Source organism: Spodoptera frugiperda, chromosome 9 (assembly GCF_023101765.2).
Source record: "Spodoptera frugiperda isolate SF20-4 chromosome 9, AGI-APGP_CSIRO_Sfru_2.0, whole genome shotgun sequence".
NCBI classification, from domain to species: Eukaryota; Metazoa; Arthropoda; class Insecta; order Lepidoptera; family Noctuidae; genus Spodoptera; species Spodoptera frugiperda.
The window spans coordinates 5,327,118-5,345,576 of record NC_064220.1 but is presented as its reverse complement, the minus strand read 5'-3'; the positions used below and the strand labels follow the sequence as shown (position 1 = coordinate 5,345,576).

Below are 18,459 nucleotides of genomic sequence, written 5' to 3'. Positions count from 1 at the left end.
AACTAATATCTTTTGTGGGACAGACATTCAATTATCTCGAAGTACATCCGTTTTTGTACCTACGTAGATATTTGTACCTATTTCAGAAAAGCACGTTTTACTTCGCAGAATGTTTCAAGGTTACAAAAAGTGAATTCTTGTAGGGTCATATTTGGGTTATCTAGTTTTTATAAGCTTTTACCGGCGACTTCGTACGCTTAGATCGACTTTCCAAAGAACTTACATGCTAAGTTTGTGCTTCCTAAGACCAGTAGTTTTGGCTGTGCGTTGTCTGTCAGCCAATCATTCTGTAACGGAGTAGTTTACTAAATATCGATTGTGACTGTTATTAAAGTGGTGGTATAGGGTCCCCTAAACCGTCATCGGATTTTTTAGATATCTTTTTACTTATAGGGCATTGTGTTAGAGCCTATCTGTTGTAACTATAATGGGAGAATAGTAGAGCAATTTGAATTTAGGCCATATAAAGTAGTTACGTTTCATCTTTTCTAGTCTTAATTGCAACTAGTTATCTAAATCAAGAAGACCAAATCCTAGATGTACTCGTCTCTGGTATTGCAGGTGTACTTAAGCTGTGACGACTGCTTACCATCAAGCGATCTGTACCCTTAGTACGAGTTTGTTTTAAGTTTAACGAAATTGAAAGAGAGCGCGTTCGGCGCACTGATTGGCCGGCTCGGATGAACCAATTAATCCGAGCGCCGAATGCGCTCTCGTTTGCATCATTAAACGTAAAACAAACTCGTACTTAATCCTCTGTTTTATTTGTCGATAGAATAAATAAATAAAACCAATAAAAAATTAAGCAATTTATTTACATGTTGCGTTACACACAAACTTTTAATTATGTCATTAACAATTACGTCATTTAATTGCCGAAAACACCTTATTTGAAACTAATTAAGTGATAACATAATAATTGTTTCTTTTGAGTATATTTTTATTCGCGGTTTTAATAACAATATTCTATAAAAACATGAACTTTGTACAGCCTAAAATAAAAAAAAAATAATGAACATTTTAACAGATGCTGTGAAACTAATATCATTAAATATTTTTATATAATTTAACAAAACAAATTATCAAAGTGGATATATTATATCTATAATTTATGACCAAAAATATACACATAACATTTAATTACACTTGTATTTATTAATAATTAAAATAATTATTTAATTTATTAATATTTGTAGGCTTATCGTTCAATCATGCGCAGGCGCAAGGGTCCGTCCGGTGCGTACATGAAGGTGACAGCGTAGTCGAGCGGCTCGTGGTGGTATTCCAAGCGATATCGGCGGATTAACTGGAAAATTATAAGTCATTTAATACAAAAAATATATATATGACACAAAAATGTATAAGAATGGGTCAAGAAACATATAGACATTGTATATTGGGTTTACAACATTAGTACCTATGTAGGTAATCTTAAAATTAGAGGTAAATGATACTCGTATTTTATAAAGTATAACTTCGAATGGACTTTTCATCGTCGTCATTAGTAGGTGAACTGCTTTAAAGGCTTCTTTACAAGGCGTTTATCATATTTTTCAGGTCTATTTTTTGTAAGGGGAAAATCATCCAATGGCTTCTCCCGACTTAGATGAGGCGAGAGGGAGTCTCTTACTGACAAAAAAACCACCCCGTTCCTAATATAATATAAAATTCCTAATTTAGTTTATGAAAACCAAATCCTTATTTAAGAAACAAAACCAATGTAAAATATCAAGCAATAACCATACCTTTGCCAAAAGAATTTGAATTTCCAAGTCAGCAAATCTTCGACCCAGACAGATGCGGGCTCCGAATCCGTATGGCAGGGAGGCGAAGGGATGCAGACGACCATCACTCTCCAGCCACCTCTCAGGCCTGAACTCCTCAGGGTTGGAGACAAACTGCGACATGTTACCCGTCACGATGGTGGGGAATACTACTTGAACCTGGAAAACGGTTTTTTATGTAGAAATAGGCGTCCATTAGTAAACTACGCTACACCACACCGGAGGACATCGTGGAGTGCGAATGTTGACACCAAATTTGTAACTTTAAGACAGATCACCAGAAAATGAAATCCCTGAGGCGAAAGAAACCATATTACTTGATGACCTCACAGAAGCGGTGATTGCGGTGCCCAATGGGGACCATAGTCGGAACATATTACTGTATTAAAACCATGTAGACCACATTGTACACTTTGGATAGATTAAAGTGATATGATTTGATTTGATTTGAAGAAAAGCTCGATAACTCAGAATCCAATAGTAGTGTAAAGTTGTTGGAGTCGATCTGCGACATCACTTTCAACATTCATCAGCCTTTTTAGACTAACTGACCCTTGAATACGAGTATTATAATAATGGTTTTTTTAAATACTTACGCCTTTGGGAATGTGGTAGCCACAAATTACGTCATCTTCTTGAAGTGTTCTGCCGTTACCAATAACAGTAGAATACATTCTGGAACAAAGAATTGAATTTTTGCTTCACTACATAGTATAAAACAAAGTTGCTTTGTTTGTCCTTATTTCCCTTTGTTTGTTTAAATCTTTAAAACTACGCAACGGATTTTGATGCGTTTTTTTTATAGATAGAGTGGTTGCAAGGTTTACATGACGTATAATACATGCATAATATATCACCATTGCACCCATGCGAAGGTGGAGCGGGTCGCTAGTATAGTCATGTATTATAAAACTATGGACGTAGTTAAAACAACCTCTAAGAAAAAAAGGCAATCAAATGCGAAGTAAAAATTGCATGTTTACCTAAACACTTCTCTGACAAATGCTTTGGTGTAATGCAGTTTATCCAAGTCCGCGTAACTCAATGGCTTGCTGGGATCAGGTAGCACTCGTCTGATCTCCTCAGCCATCTTCTCCTGCTGCTTCAACCGTGTCGCCGCTTGGTACAGGATTGAGCAAACTGCCATTGATATCTGAAAAAAAGGATAAGGCTCTTTATGAATCGGATTAAGTTTACGTACATGTTGCGCTAATCATTATGTAGGAGCAATTTTCTAAATTATTTGTGGACAGCACAATATAATTAGCGTATATTTTATAAAAAAAAAACAACTGTCCCCTACCTATAAGTACCATTGCTGACAGTTTTACGCAAATGTCACAAACATTAAGCCTTGATTGTGTCTTCAAAAATAATAGTTATGCACGCAGCCAAGATTATCACAAAATATTACTTCCATATAAAAGGCCTCCCATAACCTCTCATAATCTTTTGCTTACCACCTACCACATACATTTCTAAACTGTCCCAAAGACGACTGGTAGACAATGCTGTGAGCATTAAGTCCTCCTTATGCAATTGTATAAAACCACAATAAATAAGTCCTATAACAACTCTTACCGTATCAATTCCAACCAGAATAAGATCGAGTGCCATAATAGTAGCGATCTTTGGATCTCCCTCACTCCTCAGAACACGCTCCAGAAGAGACAGATCGTTCTCAGAAGTCACTTTTTTGGTTTTTAGCCGATCGAGAGCTTCATTGATGTATTTGCTGCAAAGCCTGAAATAGAAAATGGAATTATTAACTACAAAAGCAAAACTTTAAGGTGTAGGTAAGATCTGACTGCAAGGTTGGCATGGTGGTTGGGAACCGGCTGCCACGCGACGTGTAACGGGTTCAATTCCCGCACAGAGCAACTCTTTGTGTGAACCACAAATTGTTGTTTCGGTCTTGATGTCATGTGTATGTGAACTTGTATGTTTATAAACGCACTCACGACACAGGAGAAAATCCTAGTGTGTGGCAAAGTTAAAAAAAAAAGTTTTTTTTTGCAGAGAGCAAATTAAAGGAAAAATATTATTAAGACGATAGTTTCAAACTTAAAATAAAATACACTTACTCAACGAAGAAGTTCATGTTATTAACATATTTGGTCCAAAGTGGAGTCGGTATGTATCTCCAATACGGCGCCTTAAGTTCCAACACAGCAACATTCCTAAGCGCAAATTTTGCCGCATCAATTATACGCTGTGTTTCTGAATCGCTGGTTAAGTCCGAAGACAAACAACCCAATCGCGTATCGAGGGCGACGCGGCCGATACCTGTAAATGTCAATAGATGGCGCTGTTAGTTTAAATTGTATTACACAAGATGGCAGCACAATATCGTAATATACATAGTTGCCCCTGACCAAGAATATATTGTTTGTTTTGCAACAAAGTAGAAATAATTAAACTTTTATGTTCCGAATTAACTTTTATAGGTTTAAAGCATATGGTTCTTTTCTAAATTAACTAACAATGATCAGTATGATCACATGAGCATCATGTAATGCTTGACTGACTAATCAATTAGTAGCGCATGATTTAATGTAGCTATTTAGCTGCAGTTAGATTACTAGTAACGTAAAGATAACTGAATAATTAAGATTAAGAATAAATACTTGAATACTAAGCGCGTAGATTTTTATACAGACCTAATCTCGATCATCACCTTACAGTTACATTTCTATATAACTACAATTTTTTTTTATAATAACTATCGTGAGACATACCTACTAAATTAACTAACAATCACGGTTTCCTCGCGTAAATTAATGGAGAAAAGCTCTACTAGTTTCGAATCATAGAGGGACTCTTCATCATGTGCAGCCTAATCCATTCGCAGTCGTCTCCATTAATTTACGTAACAAAACTGTAATTTTTGACCTACTTCTGGAATACATATTATGACAGATATTACCTAAGTTACCTAAGCACTTACAGATAAAACTGAATGTATTGAGTGAAGACCAAGACCCAAAAGTAATGAAAATGTTCTAGGCATTATATGTATTTAGGAAGTTTCAATAAAATATAATGTGGACAAGGAAAAAGGTACAGTGTTAAAATAAATACTTACACTCAAGCGACCATCTATGGATGTCATTGTCGAACTCATGAGGAAGATCTCCATTCTCATCGCGAGCATTCTCCATGTACTTGATGAAGTCTTCTGTAACCATCTCTATGGGAGCCACATACTTCTTCACCGTCTGTGGCTGCAGTATAGGACGCTGGACCTTCGAACGAAAACGACGCCATTGCTCTCCGTGGCTGTAAATAATAAGAAAATTAATTATAATCTGAATCTAATAAAAACATCTATGCAGCTTTTTTGTAAGGGGAGAAAATCATTCAATAACTTCTCCCGCTTTGGGCGAGGCGAGAGGGAGTATCAGACTCTTACTGACTAAAAACCACTCCGTTCCTACTCCTGCTTTTCGAACCGAAACCCCGGTAAACCCGCCAGCCGCTAGGTAGTCCGCAGCTCCGGATATCTATACAACTACCAGTATCATAAGATTAGGCAAAGTTGGAAGAGCAAAACACTTTTCGCTAGTTAATTACAGTCGTAACTGTACCTACAAAAGTAGATAATATCATAAGTAAATGGCGAATATTACTGTTATAACTAGTGCACTATTCTTAATAAAGATTTTGTTCCGAAAGCAATTGCTAAGGAATAGTTTAAGCAAAATGACTCTGAGTACAGTGGTTATACATATAGACACACTTTTATGTGTGAATTCCAAAGACTATATTATATTTACACTATACAGCACCGATGACGAGGAAATGACAGCATAACTCCGATGAAATCGTCTTGGGAATAAATATGTGTAATTGAAGCGCATGCGTGAGAAAATGCGACGAACACGATCACACTATGCACGATATGGATTGAACATGGACTATCTAAGTTGGGTCTAACGAGTAGTGATAGGATTTCTCTGTTCTCTGTTCAAAGTTAAGGCTAATAAGCAATACCTATTCCTATCACTGCTTATGAGTTTCTGTTGTCATTGTTAAGCAAGCTTTTTACTGAGGAAAATTCATCCAAACACCATTCACCTTGGGTGAAGCGAGAGGAAGTATCGGACTCTTACTGACTAAAAACCACCCTATTCCAACTCCTGCTTTGAGCTGGAGCTCTAGTAACCCGCTAGGGTATCCGCAGTTACGGACTAAACAGCTAACTGCAGTTCCCTATTGCGTTATTACCTACAGACAGACTTTTATGTATATTTGATAGGTCGACGTTTAGCCGCCATCTCGCCGCTAGTGATGATGCGGTCTACGATGGAGCACGTCTGCCCATGAGCAACCTATTCACGCCAGACTGACGGCTAACACAATTTGACGTTTCAAAAGTGCCTGATTGAGGATTAATTGAAATAAATGCTTTGACTTTGCAATGATCAGTTATATATATAGTTAACAACAAAAGGTTGCAGATTTAAGACGGTAATAGCACCGTTGGTACTTCTGGACTATGTCCAATATCCTTCGTTCCACTTGCATACATAACACCTGATCAACACGATTGGACATTTTCTATGCATATCGCGTTCGCTTTGCATGTGTGGCACGATAATGGATGTACCTGCTTTATTTTTTCCTTAACAAAAAAAAAGAAACTATTATACATTATACGTGACCAGGAGACTTTATTGGGAATTTCTATCGTTTTTTCATTGAATATGTGATCATGAGGTTAATTTTTTTGCATCAAACAGAAGCACATAGTTGTTCTTTCCGACGTTTTCTATATTTTTTTTTATTTTTTACAGAACTTGCTTTGAAGGAGATAATAGAGGCGCCAGTGTACACAAAGATAATAATAAAAGAAGAAGAACATAAGATAAAAGAAGATAATATATCTAAGATAGTAGGTACTTAATAAAATGTAACCTTTAACCGATAATTCCCTTGTGTACAAGACAATGACATTTAAACACACGAAGCGTTAAAATGTCATATAAATAAATATACGTTGCAATCTCTGTATTAACCATAAGTGCTCATGTTGCATACAACCTGACCTTTCTTTTGTAAAGAAACATATTATTAACTCTTTAACTGACTTAAATCAATAGGAGAATTAATAGTTATATTAACACATAGTTACTGACTAACTGACTGTCTACAGGCAATTAATTTCCGTGTATGTACTGGCACAGTATATTCATTTTCAGTTTAGTTTGCTATGATTACAAAGTGTAAGTAATATAAATTCATTTAAACATATCATTAAACATTCACAAAAAAATATCTAAAAGATGTTGAAAAATTGTAGGACTAATGTGTGTACGTTCGAGGAATAACTGCACCCATAGTACAAATTTACTTTATGTTTAAAATTATCTAAACGAAATTTCATTCGGCGCTCTGATAGGTTGGTTATGCGAGACGGCCAATCAGTGCACCGAACACGCTTTCGTATCTATTACTTTAAAAGTAAAGCAAACTCATACTAAGGATTCTGATAAGTATTTATAAGTAATCGTAAGTAGCTCTTCCAACAACAAATCAACACAAATGTCGATGAACTTTTACTAAACAAAAACAGCTTAAACTTTCTCTTGTTTGCGGAAGACATTAGAAACGTGCGCCAATCTTTCTCGAAACTTCTCTCTATGGGAATATGACACTTTTATGTCACTGTCACTGTCGACCACTCAGCTGTTTCCAAGTTCATTGACGCTTGCTATGATTCGCTTCAATGCAAGCGGGTAAGGGAAATTATTTGATCGTGTTCTGTATGACTAGCAAAGTTAAAATTCCATTGATCTAGCGTTTATGCACTGAGGCCGTAGCTTTGAGTTAAAGCTACATGAGTAAGACTTTTACATTAAGAAGTAAGTTAGTAAGAATTTTACATGAGTAAGACTTTTGAGTAATAACTATGCATCTTGTCCCTGTAATAGTTCAGATTACTCCGGACATTATAGTGAACAATTATTATTTAGAGGAGGCTCATAACCCACTAGTGGTGTTACGACATAAATCATTTAACTACAGTGTCTACTCTTGTGTCCACTTAATTATTAAAACACTTCTACTTTTCTTTATTAACGCAAACTGAATCATCACACAACAGAATACCATAGTCAGGTGTGAAAAAATAAGTCAAACACGTTTTTCCTGAGATAACAATGATTCAATTCTTCTGTACACAGATGACTTGTTTAAATTGAATGTAGGTAAGTAAAGTGCTAATGTACCTGTGGTCTACTTTCAAGAACTACATAGTTATCAATCAGAAGACCACTGTTGAAAAAAGAGTTCACCTTTAGAAGAATCTAAGCTCCTATCCACGTGCGTGGCAAGCAAGTTAGGTATCGCAGTTCATAATTATCATGAGTAGCTACAACACGTCAACTACTCAACATAGACCACAAATGATTTCCAATTCGTACTCGAGTCTCTGAAAATTTTGATGATGTTGCTGCCGATTCGACAGGAGTCAAAAACCAACGTGAAACCACGCTTGCATTGTGTTTCGTTGTATGAGTGAGGTTATCAGAGGCCCAATCACCCCCTTCCTAATCTTCTCAAACCCCGATTCCCCAAACAACCCTTAAATTGCTAACCACCAAAAGGCCGGCAACGCACTTGTAACACCTCTGGTGGTTCGGGCGTCTAAGAGCGGCGGTGATTACTTACTATCATGTGATATACCATAAAAAAAACATAAATAAATAAGTAAAAGTCCATCCCATAAAGGAACATAATCGTAATCTTGTTTAACAAATAACTGACGTGCGATCAGTACAAGCACTACAGAGTGGACACGTGGAGTGTGCTCAACACCATTGAAAGGATGTTTGTCTGTTTGCCCATCGCCTCATCTTACTAAGTACACTTACGTCTTAAGATCCGCAAAGATAACTATATACTCACACATTAGCTATTTCCATATTTCCAATTAGTTAACTATTTTTAGGACAAACAAAGGTTTGGTCTTTTGCCTTTAACTTTAGTAAACAGTTGCTAGTTTTATGAGTTAAGAATGTAAGGAATGCGATAAATTATAATTAGGAGGTTTTTGAAGAGGCTTTGGTAAGTAACTTGGTATTATTCTACTATAACTTTTGTGAGACATACTCAATAAATTATTATATTATCGGCTTACACCCGTAGCTGTTTGACAAGGAACTCGACTAGTTTCAAGCAATGCTTGAGGCTCATATTCATTGCTTGAGCAGCATTCCGCGATACACGACGCGGCGATTGTCGCGCTGCTACTGGCGACTTGAGTTTCATAGAGATTAAGAGTTCCATTGCTATTATGTCATGAAAGATAGAAACAAAAACTGTCTATGAACGCACCAGAACCCAGTCCTAACCAACTCTCAATTCTATGAAAAACAGACACAATATTGACTGCACGGTTGACGCGGTGGCTAGGCAACTGGCTGCCGTGCAACGTGTCGCGGGTTTGATTCCCACACGGAACAACTCTTTGTGTAAACCACAAATTGATGTTCCGAGTTTGGGTGTCATGTGTATGTGAACTTGTATGTTTGTAAACGCACCCACGACACCGGAGAAAATCCTAGTGTGAGGCAACGTTTAAAAAAATGCAATCGTGATCTTTTACATCATCAACATCAGTTTTTAGAACATAGGTAACCTCGTTTATGGCTTAATCACTAACATACATTCACAGAACCTCAAATAACAAGTTTGTATCCATAAAAGTCTAAACCTAACTATGTCTCCGTTTCGCAACCGGTTCCCTCAGTCGCTTACCGAGAGTGTTTAGTTTCTCAACACCGAGGCGTCATTAAAGTAGCTTGCATTGCTTTTGATCTCAATTTTTTATAATGTCTCAAGAATAATGTAAGACACATTGTTGTTAAAGTATGAGGTAGATGTAGATGTCGTTTTATGTCATTTTGTTTTTCGAAATAGAACTTAATTCTGAGGTAGTAAGATAATTTTTTGAGTTCTTGTCGTGACCATTGGGTTTTACAATTTTTTTATTTTAATAAATAAAATATTACGGCCACCCGCGCAGCCTGCGGACGTCACTGCATCTGCGAACGCTGCTCATGATGAAGAGTTTCTCTGTTACTCGAAACTATTAATGTGTGATTTTTAATTAATTTGTGTATGACTCACGATACCTAAGTACATATTACAAAAAAAAATTGAATTCATCTTCCAGATACTTAATTAATCAGACGAATAGAAATTTCAGTCCTATTTTTATAATATCTGCCAGTGCACTCCATCAATAAAAGGGATATACCCGACCCGTACATAACAGTATAAATTCATCATCTTCTAAATTGATATATCACGCTCTACCTTATGGCGTATTACTTAACATACATTACGTTATTCAACACTACAATAATAGCTATTCTAGATACCTCCTACAATAATTCCTACATCAACATTCATAGCTCGATCTCTCATCGTCATGGACCCATCATTATCTTAATCACCAGTTACACGCACTGCATATACAACCTTGTCCTTTACCTCAATCGCTTCCTGGATAATTGCCGCTTTGTCCACATCTTCGAAATAACCAGTTTCAACCAGTTTGAGAAGGAACTTTCTTGTGATGTCGACGTCATCATGTCCTTCTAGTAAAGGGTACAATTACTTTTTTTGGATTTTGGACTTTAAATTGTTATGGTATTTGGTTGAAAATTATGTATCTGCATCCTAAATCACTTTTATAATTCAGTAAGATTATAGGTTAACGTTTGCCTTTAAGTGTTTACGATCTGTGAATGATATTGCTCATATAATAAAAATATTCGATCAATTCTATGAAATCAATCAAACCAACTGGACTCTAATACCTACATCTTCTTAAATAATTTACAATTAATCGACCGAAATACAGACAATTAAACTAAAATAATGCTTAGATAAACACGCTAACATCAAAATTATAAGAATCACCCAAGCGTGCTCATGCATCTGCTGCAATTTGAGATTAGCATTGAATTTCGCAATTATCAAATGCATCTGTGTTGACTATCAGATCTCAGAAGGCTATAGTGTGTCGACATGTATAATTATTTTGTCAGTCAGTACAAAGTGTAGATGAATTAATTACTGCAAAGCGTGTCACAGTTGTTAACCGCAAAGTAACAATATAATTTGTCAATACCTCTACTCTTTCTGCGGGTATCGTAAAACTAATCTTTCTTTTTGTTGAGCGCGAAATGTCATCCATTGACTGCATTTGCCGTGAGCCGTGAGCCGAGAAAGAGTGTCAGACTCTTACTAACTTAAAAACCACCGTTGCTCGCCGCAGATATTAAATTAGACAGACATAGGGAACCAGTTTTCTCACAAACGTAAACTTATTAAACTATGTATATTCTTCAACCTAATAGAGAGAATAATCTTTTGAATCCTACGTAGGCAAAAAGGCCTAAGAAATGATGATGAAAGACCTGTTCCACGTTAAAAAAAACATTTCGCCACATAAAATGATGTCCGGAGGTAACTTCACTGTCTGTTTTGGGCATGTGTCATTGTGTTGCGCGTCACGTCACTCAGTAACCGGCTTTCGCTTCGCTCTGCTTCCGAAGTGGGCCAAGTACTGCGCTCAGTCATATGTTCTGTTATTAACGATATCCAGTTTCAACGAATCTACCGTTTACATTCGAGACGAGCCTCTACCAGTGGCTTTGTCTGCGTTATTCCAGGCTACTTATAATGTATCAATTTCAAATTTCGTATCCCTTCAGCTGTTTTGACGATTGGCAACAAACATACCGTACATCAAAACTCACGAACTTTCGCATTTTTAATATTAGTAAGTTAATCTGAATATCATTAGGACTAAAAAAAAATATTCTTGAGTAGTTAACCTTAATGTACTCACCATGTTCTGTGTAGTTACATTTACTTAACTTTTAATTAAACCGTGGTCTTACAATTGTTATGCCATTGTCTATACAACAAACATGAAAAGAAAAAAAAACATTGAAAATAAAAAATATAAATGACACCACACGATTTAAACATGATGAATATAATGCAAACTAAGAATCAGTTATGTAAATATAATTTTTATTAATACTATTGTAGTCTATGTATTTTCTTCATGACACATACCTAGCTCAAAATAAAACGGAAAAATGACTACCAGCTTACAATATTATTTACATATTTTATAAAACTAATAACTAAAGGGGTTTGCCTGCTTGCTATAGTTGCTACGCTTGGCGTTAAATCGCAGTTATTTAAAAAAAGAGGATGTAACCGCCCGTATCGCGATATATGATATCGGATATCGCTCCAGGCTCCAGCCTATCCATGACAGTAAATACTTTGTTATATATGTATAATCTCCTAAAAAGATTACCCCTACTATATGGGTACTACCTACTAGCATCGTAACTACAATTTACATATATTATATAAAATCCTGCTCCTTAAGTAGTTATATAAAATTTTATCGGTACTAAATAAGTCAACGACTATTCCAACTAGTGCCATTTACAATCATACTGTAAACAGCGCAAACGTGTACAGTTTACTTGTTTACGTGCACTTGCTAATAAGCCAATGAGTCTATTCATCATACGTGTGACAAATAAGTTGAAAAAGGGATTTTCCAAATAAATTCTTAAGGACTGTCCTTAGGTTGGTGTCAATTTATACACGTTGCCAACAGTATTAACGCAAACAAAGTTGTTTTTTTTTTAAGGAGGAAAAGTCATCCAATTGTTTCTCCTGCCTTGGGCCAGACGAGAGGGAGTGTCCGACTCTGACTCAAAACCACACAGTTCCTAAACCACTCTTGCTATAAACAAAATTAATTCGTTATTCTATTTATTCCTCGAAGGATTAGATAGAGGTGTACAATGTAGTTACATACACACCTACATATTATATAACCCTCCTTCTGGCGCAGTCGGGTAAAAAATAACAGCCATTTTTCATAAATTAAGTTTTGTTTACGATGTATACTTAATGGGTATTTGACAAAGGCGTCGCCTTATTAAATACAACGCCCTTTACCGCCGAACTCAGAGGCATTTAACGGTTACTTAACCCAGTCCTCAGCAATCGTTTTCGGTACAAAATCGTAACTCATTAAATGTCTCTGAATGCGGCAGTTAGTCTCCGTTAGTAAAAGTGATAAATATTGTAAGGATATTTTTTTTAAACTTAAAACTGTTTAGAATGCTATTAAAAGAGATTCTTTTTCGAACTTTCACTCGAAAGGACGATACTTAACAAAACAACACACCCTATTAGGTTTTGAACAGCAACTAACTAATTCTATTTATTCCTCGAAGGAAATCAAAGACATTTTATTATACTTAATGGGTATTTGACAAAGGCGTCGCCTTATTATATACAATGCCCTTTAGGTACCGCCGAACTCAGAGGCATTTAACGATTACTTAACCCAGTCCTCAACAATAATTTTCGGTAAAAAGTGATAAATATTGTAAGGATATTTTTTTAAAACTTAGAACTGTTTAGAAAGCTATTAAAAGACGATACTTATACCTCTTAATATTCTTTTTCGAACTTTCACTCGAAAGGACGATACTTAACAACAAGATTAGAAAGCAACTAACAAATCGAAGAATATTTTATTGAATCCAAGTTGAAATGACTTCTATAAAAATCTCGAAGACATTTGCGGTAAAACAGCTTTCGCGATGAAACCGGTCGTTGCAACCTAAGGTGGAACATACCATACTACCAAGGGTAAACTCTATTAAGAAAATGTAATTTATTTAATAAAAATAATTAAGCTTTCTGATATTGCGAAAGTTATTGAGTTTGTGTGTATGTTTGTTACTCAATCACGTTAAATCAACTGAATGGATCGGGTTGAAATTAGGAACAGAGGTAGATTATGGTCTGGAATAACACACATAACTGGAACTGGAATAACAGGATACTTTTTATCCCACGGGAACGCGAGCGACGCTGGCAGACGCTTGTTTAATAATAAAGTAAGTCTCAAATAAAAAAATCAACCTAATCATACATCCGATAATTGTCGACAATCGACAACTAAAAGCATCTACATTACCCACTTCAATCGAGAATCTCTTATTCAGAAGTCCAACAGTTCCCACTAGAAGTGACAAGATAATAATTTGACGTAAACAAAATACAATTTAACCATCTCAAGGGTGTCTCAGGTCCATAAACATGGAAACTTAACTATCAGAATGACAATGCATGTATTCAAAGACATATTATCTAACATTTTGACCTCTAAACCATGTGTTAATAACTGAACCAATAGTCACAATTGTGCTAAACTTCCATTGTCAACAGTTATGCCTTGTTCACACTACACTAGTACTTTAGTCGAGTAGCGAGTGTTTACCAGCTCTCTCTCGCTTCTGTCCCATAATCAAAGCAAGAGGGAGCTACTAAATATTCGTTACTCGACTAAAGCACTAACGTAGTGTGAACAAGGCATTAGAGCTGACTACGTGCGAACAGCTCCTAAACTATTCTATTTGTAGAAATATTATTGTGTAGTTTTAACATTGAAAGTTGCAAATATGGCAATTATTTTGTTGGTGTTTTTTCCGGGAATTTATACTTTACGTAGATAGACTTTATGACTGTAATGCGTTGTAGACTTTTTATTAAACACTGCTGGCTACTTTCGCTTAGCTTCTATTAATCGTATCTTGATGTTTTAAAGCCTTCCTCGATAAATGCACTATCCAATACAAAAAGAATTATTCAAATTAGACCAGTATTTTCGATAGCAGATTAGCGTGTTCAAATAAACAAACACCTTCAACTTTATATACTATAATACTAAGAACATGTAAGATTAGCATGAAGCATTGCATTAATGATACGTTCTTTGACAGTAAAAGCCCATTAGCTTTGTTAAGCTAAAGGGCTTCATACTCTTAAACGAAGAGCAGAACTATTCTTTACTATACACAGAAGAATATTCCAAACTTTTATTTCTTTCAGACTCTATAACAATAATTAATGCAATAAAATAATTATGGTGTTTGCAAATCTTGCACGCACCTAAGTACCTACATAGGTACGTGTCAATTTATATTTGTAGATGCATGCTGGTATTTCCCATTAGTGCAGACAGAAGTGTTACACTACATTGTATAAACAAAACTCAAATAAAGGAAGCAATAAATCAAAATTAGTTCCCAAAAAAAGTAAACAAACAATTCCACAATCGTAAAACACGATAATTAAACCAGTTATAAACATATACATTTTAAACATAAGCTTGTATACAAATAACCTTCACATATACATCAAAATCTAGAATGCAAATACTATAACTGTATACAATCATGATGACAATGCGGTTTTACGAACACTCAAATTGAAAACTGACGAAGCAGAATTCCCGAAAGTGGAAATACTCAATAACAGATTACGTAATTTAGATGAATGTGACCTACCTAATTTTCTGTTATAATATGTCATGTATAATCATCATCATCATTTGCAGATATATTCACTAAAGGCTGACCATCTATTCTAAGATATATATAATCTATGCTAATATTATATTTAAACCTGAAGAGTTTGTTTGTTTGAACGCGCTAATCTCCGGAACTACTAGTCCAATTTGAATAATTCTTTATTTGTTGGATAGTCCATTTATTGAACAACGTTATAGACTATATAAGCAGGACGAATTCCGCTACGATCAATATGTGCCGATCAGAGCGGGCTTTAGCATTTCGCGCAGAAATAGCTAGGAATGTTATAAAGAGGATAGATTTGTTTATTTAATAGAATGAGTTACAGTAGACCTATAGCCGAAATTAATAAGTTAAACTGAATTCAAAATCTATGGTTTCATATAGGCTTTGAATTTGGCTTTTAAGATTTTGGATAGAGATCGGCTATTCATATATCCAGCTGCTAGTGTTTAAAATTACATAGCCTAACCTACACATACAGCACTAGTCTATAGCCTAGATAAACAAACAGTTAGGTACGAACATCACGTATCTTTGCGCTGCGCATACGCACGCTAAACAAATCGATCGTAGGACCTACCGAGGTTAAGCAATACTTTGTGACTACGACATCTGTTGGCCCACATCCATTTAAAACCTCACCTCTTTTAATCCATGAGGTTCTTGGCAGAAATATTTAAATACGTATATGTAGAAACATGTAACACTCAGTTCTGTTTCTTTATAACGAAAAGTGAGTGTCTGAGCAAATTAACATATCACACTCAAAATATAAGCCTTCATATTAAAATTAATTAATTAATCATTACCTAAATTTAAAAAAAAAACTTACAACATCTCGACTAATGTAGCTTAATAATCGTCATCCATTTTTGAAAATGTTTCCAAGTCTACTTGATTTGTTATTGTTCTTATTTGATAAATTATTATGGCTTTTATTTATTGTTTATTTTATTACATATTTAACATATGTATGCATAGGTACATATGACTTTATGTTATAAGCGAGTACCTACAAGAATCTTAAAATTACTTAGATATCTGAGTACTTCTTGTAGTCGTAAAAATTATATTAGTTGACACTAAAACTCTGTGTAAATACTAGTATCTACCTAATAGATCTACTAGATATATAGATAGTATCTACTAGGTAGATACTAGGAAGTAGGTAGATACCTAGTTTATATAATCTATCTTTTCAGTTTATCCTATTACTTTTTTATAACAATATTCCCACAGGATAGGAATTGGGAACATATGCGAGAGAATCTTCTAAACACGCAAACCGCAGCCACTAAAATAAATCTACTAAAATATTCATATTTATATTAATTAAAGATGCATTTAACTTTATAGCTAAGTCTAGATTGTATTAACAAACAATTTAATCACAATTAACAATTACAAAACTACTTAATGTTGTTGTTAAACATTTTACAACTCTTCATAGTCGTCACGAATTTTATTACTACGCCCGTCACGTAAAGTTGCAAGATACATAATAAAATATATTTTAATTAAATATTACAAAATATACAAACCTGCTATGGTCAAAACGAATGCATACCTTGACTTTAAAAGTTTAGAAATATCGAATAGGTACCTATTTTAAGTTAGCTTATCCAACCTTGTTAAAGACTTTCGCAATAACATTGTATTAATTTAGAGAATAATATTTTCAAAGTATCATCATAAAATATGTCTATCTATCATAATGAGGCTATGTTAAAATCATTAAATGTCTATTTTTCAACTCGCTTCGTTTTTGCAGAGTGAAAGTTTTACGCATTCCGTTCGTTAACGGAACTTAGACTCTCGCAGATGTTAATAAAAACCGACTTTTTTAATTCATAGCGCATTCAGACGAACTTAGTCGTTTGCTCAGTAAATTGGGTCAACTAATTTCAATATTAGACAGATTAGAAATTGGGAGTACAAATAATAAATCCCACAGTAAAGAACCGGTTCAAAAGTAAAACGAAAATAAAAGCTAACCAAATTAAAAAGGAGGTCAAGAGCAAGAGGTCGCTATACCTCATTAGCTGCGAAACTTTTAAGTGAATAGATTTGTCTTTTTTACTCACACTCCGACAACTCCTGGCAGTTCTCCGAAGAAATCCTTCCTGACTTCAGACTTGTATTTGACGAGGCAAGGCATCGCAGGACGGAACGGTGTCGGCCCTTCCCGTCGGTACATCCGCTCTATTTCATCCGCATCGTACACAAACAGCAGATCCGGTCTGCCAATCAATCCTCCTAAACGCACAATCCTCCCGTAAGTGTCCAAAAAATGTTGGGTCACTTTCGCGAATTCCGAAATGTCGAACTGCCCGATAATAGGCACCATCCGCCACGTATTCCCCAGTATCGGGATCGGTCTTGGTCCAGGAACTTCGGAGTAAGGTTTAGCATTCGAGAAAATTTCTTCACTCAATTCCGCGGTGGGGGCAATTTGGGAACGTTGCCGTTTTGAGAACGGGCACCCGGTTGTGGAGTATCGGGCATTTTTCACTACGAACGGCTGTGTGTAGGCCGCAAACGTGCGGAGAGAACGACCCATGGCGGTTAAGGCCGCGACGACGACTGCGCTCACGCCGCTATCGAGATCCTAGGGTGTACCGTTGCGCGGGAGTCGATGTTGCTTCTGACATTGCAGTCATGGACGGCAATTACTAGCCGTTCTCTTTCTGCAAGTGATTGTTTGATGATAAAATATAATTATGGTTTAAGTAAGTAGCTACTTAATCTATGTGAAGAAAATAAATAAATTAAAATATCGTATTTTTAGATCAACTCCGTACTAGATAGGTGTCCAATCTGATTAAGAATTACAATTTAATTGAAATAAATTAAGAAAGCTCTCATACGTGTGTGTCATCGTCTACAAAGTTTGATTGATGAGCTGCGAAGGTGTAGGTAACATAAAATGTTTCTTTTTAATAATCTGTATTTTGTCCAATTGCAGTCCAGTTGCAACGATCTCGGTCCACACCATGTACGATGCATTTCTTATTTATTTGTGATCATTGTTTTATTTAATTCTATAGTTAACTACGAGTACCTACCAACCTAATCATTCGTACTCTGCAAAGTAGTATCCTACCTACAACTGTGTAAAGCATTCAGATCTAGGCTGTCGCAAACTTCGTCGAATAAAAAATCTGATAAAATTAATTATTGATTGCATAAGACCCTTACTATTGAATGGAGCCAAAACAACGTCAATAGACGTCACG

At 35.5% G+C, this 18,459-nt stretch overlaps 1 protein-coding gene across 1 annotated transcript; it reads right to left on the bottom strand.

Annotated features, from left to right (window-relative positions):
- Window positions 1–794: 794 nt before the first annotated feature.
- LOC118271250 (probable cytochrome P450 301a1, mitochondrial) lies at window positions 795–17,866 on the bottom strand. The gene is made up of 8 exons (XM_050696044.1): window positions 17,308–17,866; window positions 4,870–5,063; window positions 3,869–4,070; window positions 3,366–3,528; window positions 2,768–2,937; window positions 2,381–2,459; window positions 1,746–1,943; window positions 795–1,306 (listed from the first exon to the last, which is right to left on the bottom strand). Exons 1-8 carry the CDS (start codon window positions 17,781–17,783, stop codon window positions 1,199–1,201), a joined length of 1,590 nt encoding a protein of 529 aa, XP_050552001.1. The 5' UTR covers window positions 17,784–17,866; the 3' UTR covers window positions 795–1,198.
- Between the last annotated feature and the right edge of the window lie 593 nt (window positions 17,867–18,459).

What these genes read in the sequence shown, in the direction of transcription:
- LOC118271250 (XM_050696044.1), bottom strand. Translation starts at nt 17,783, where the DNA reads ATGGGTCGTTCTCTCCGCACGTTTGCGGCCTACACACAGCCGTTCGTA. An exon ending in CCATAGATGGTCGCTTGAGT is followed by an intron (nt 4,071 to 4,869) that starts GTAAGTATTTAT and finishes TGACATTTACAG; the next exon opens with GTATCGGCCGCGTCGCCCTC. An exon ending in TTTGTCAGAGAAGTGTTTAG is followed by an intron (nt 2,460 to 2,767) that starts GTAAACATGCAA and finishes TCTTTGTTCCAG; the next exon opens with AATGTATTCTACTGTTATTG.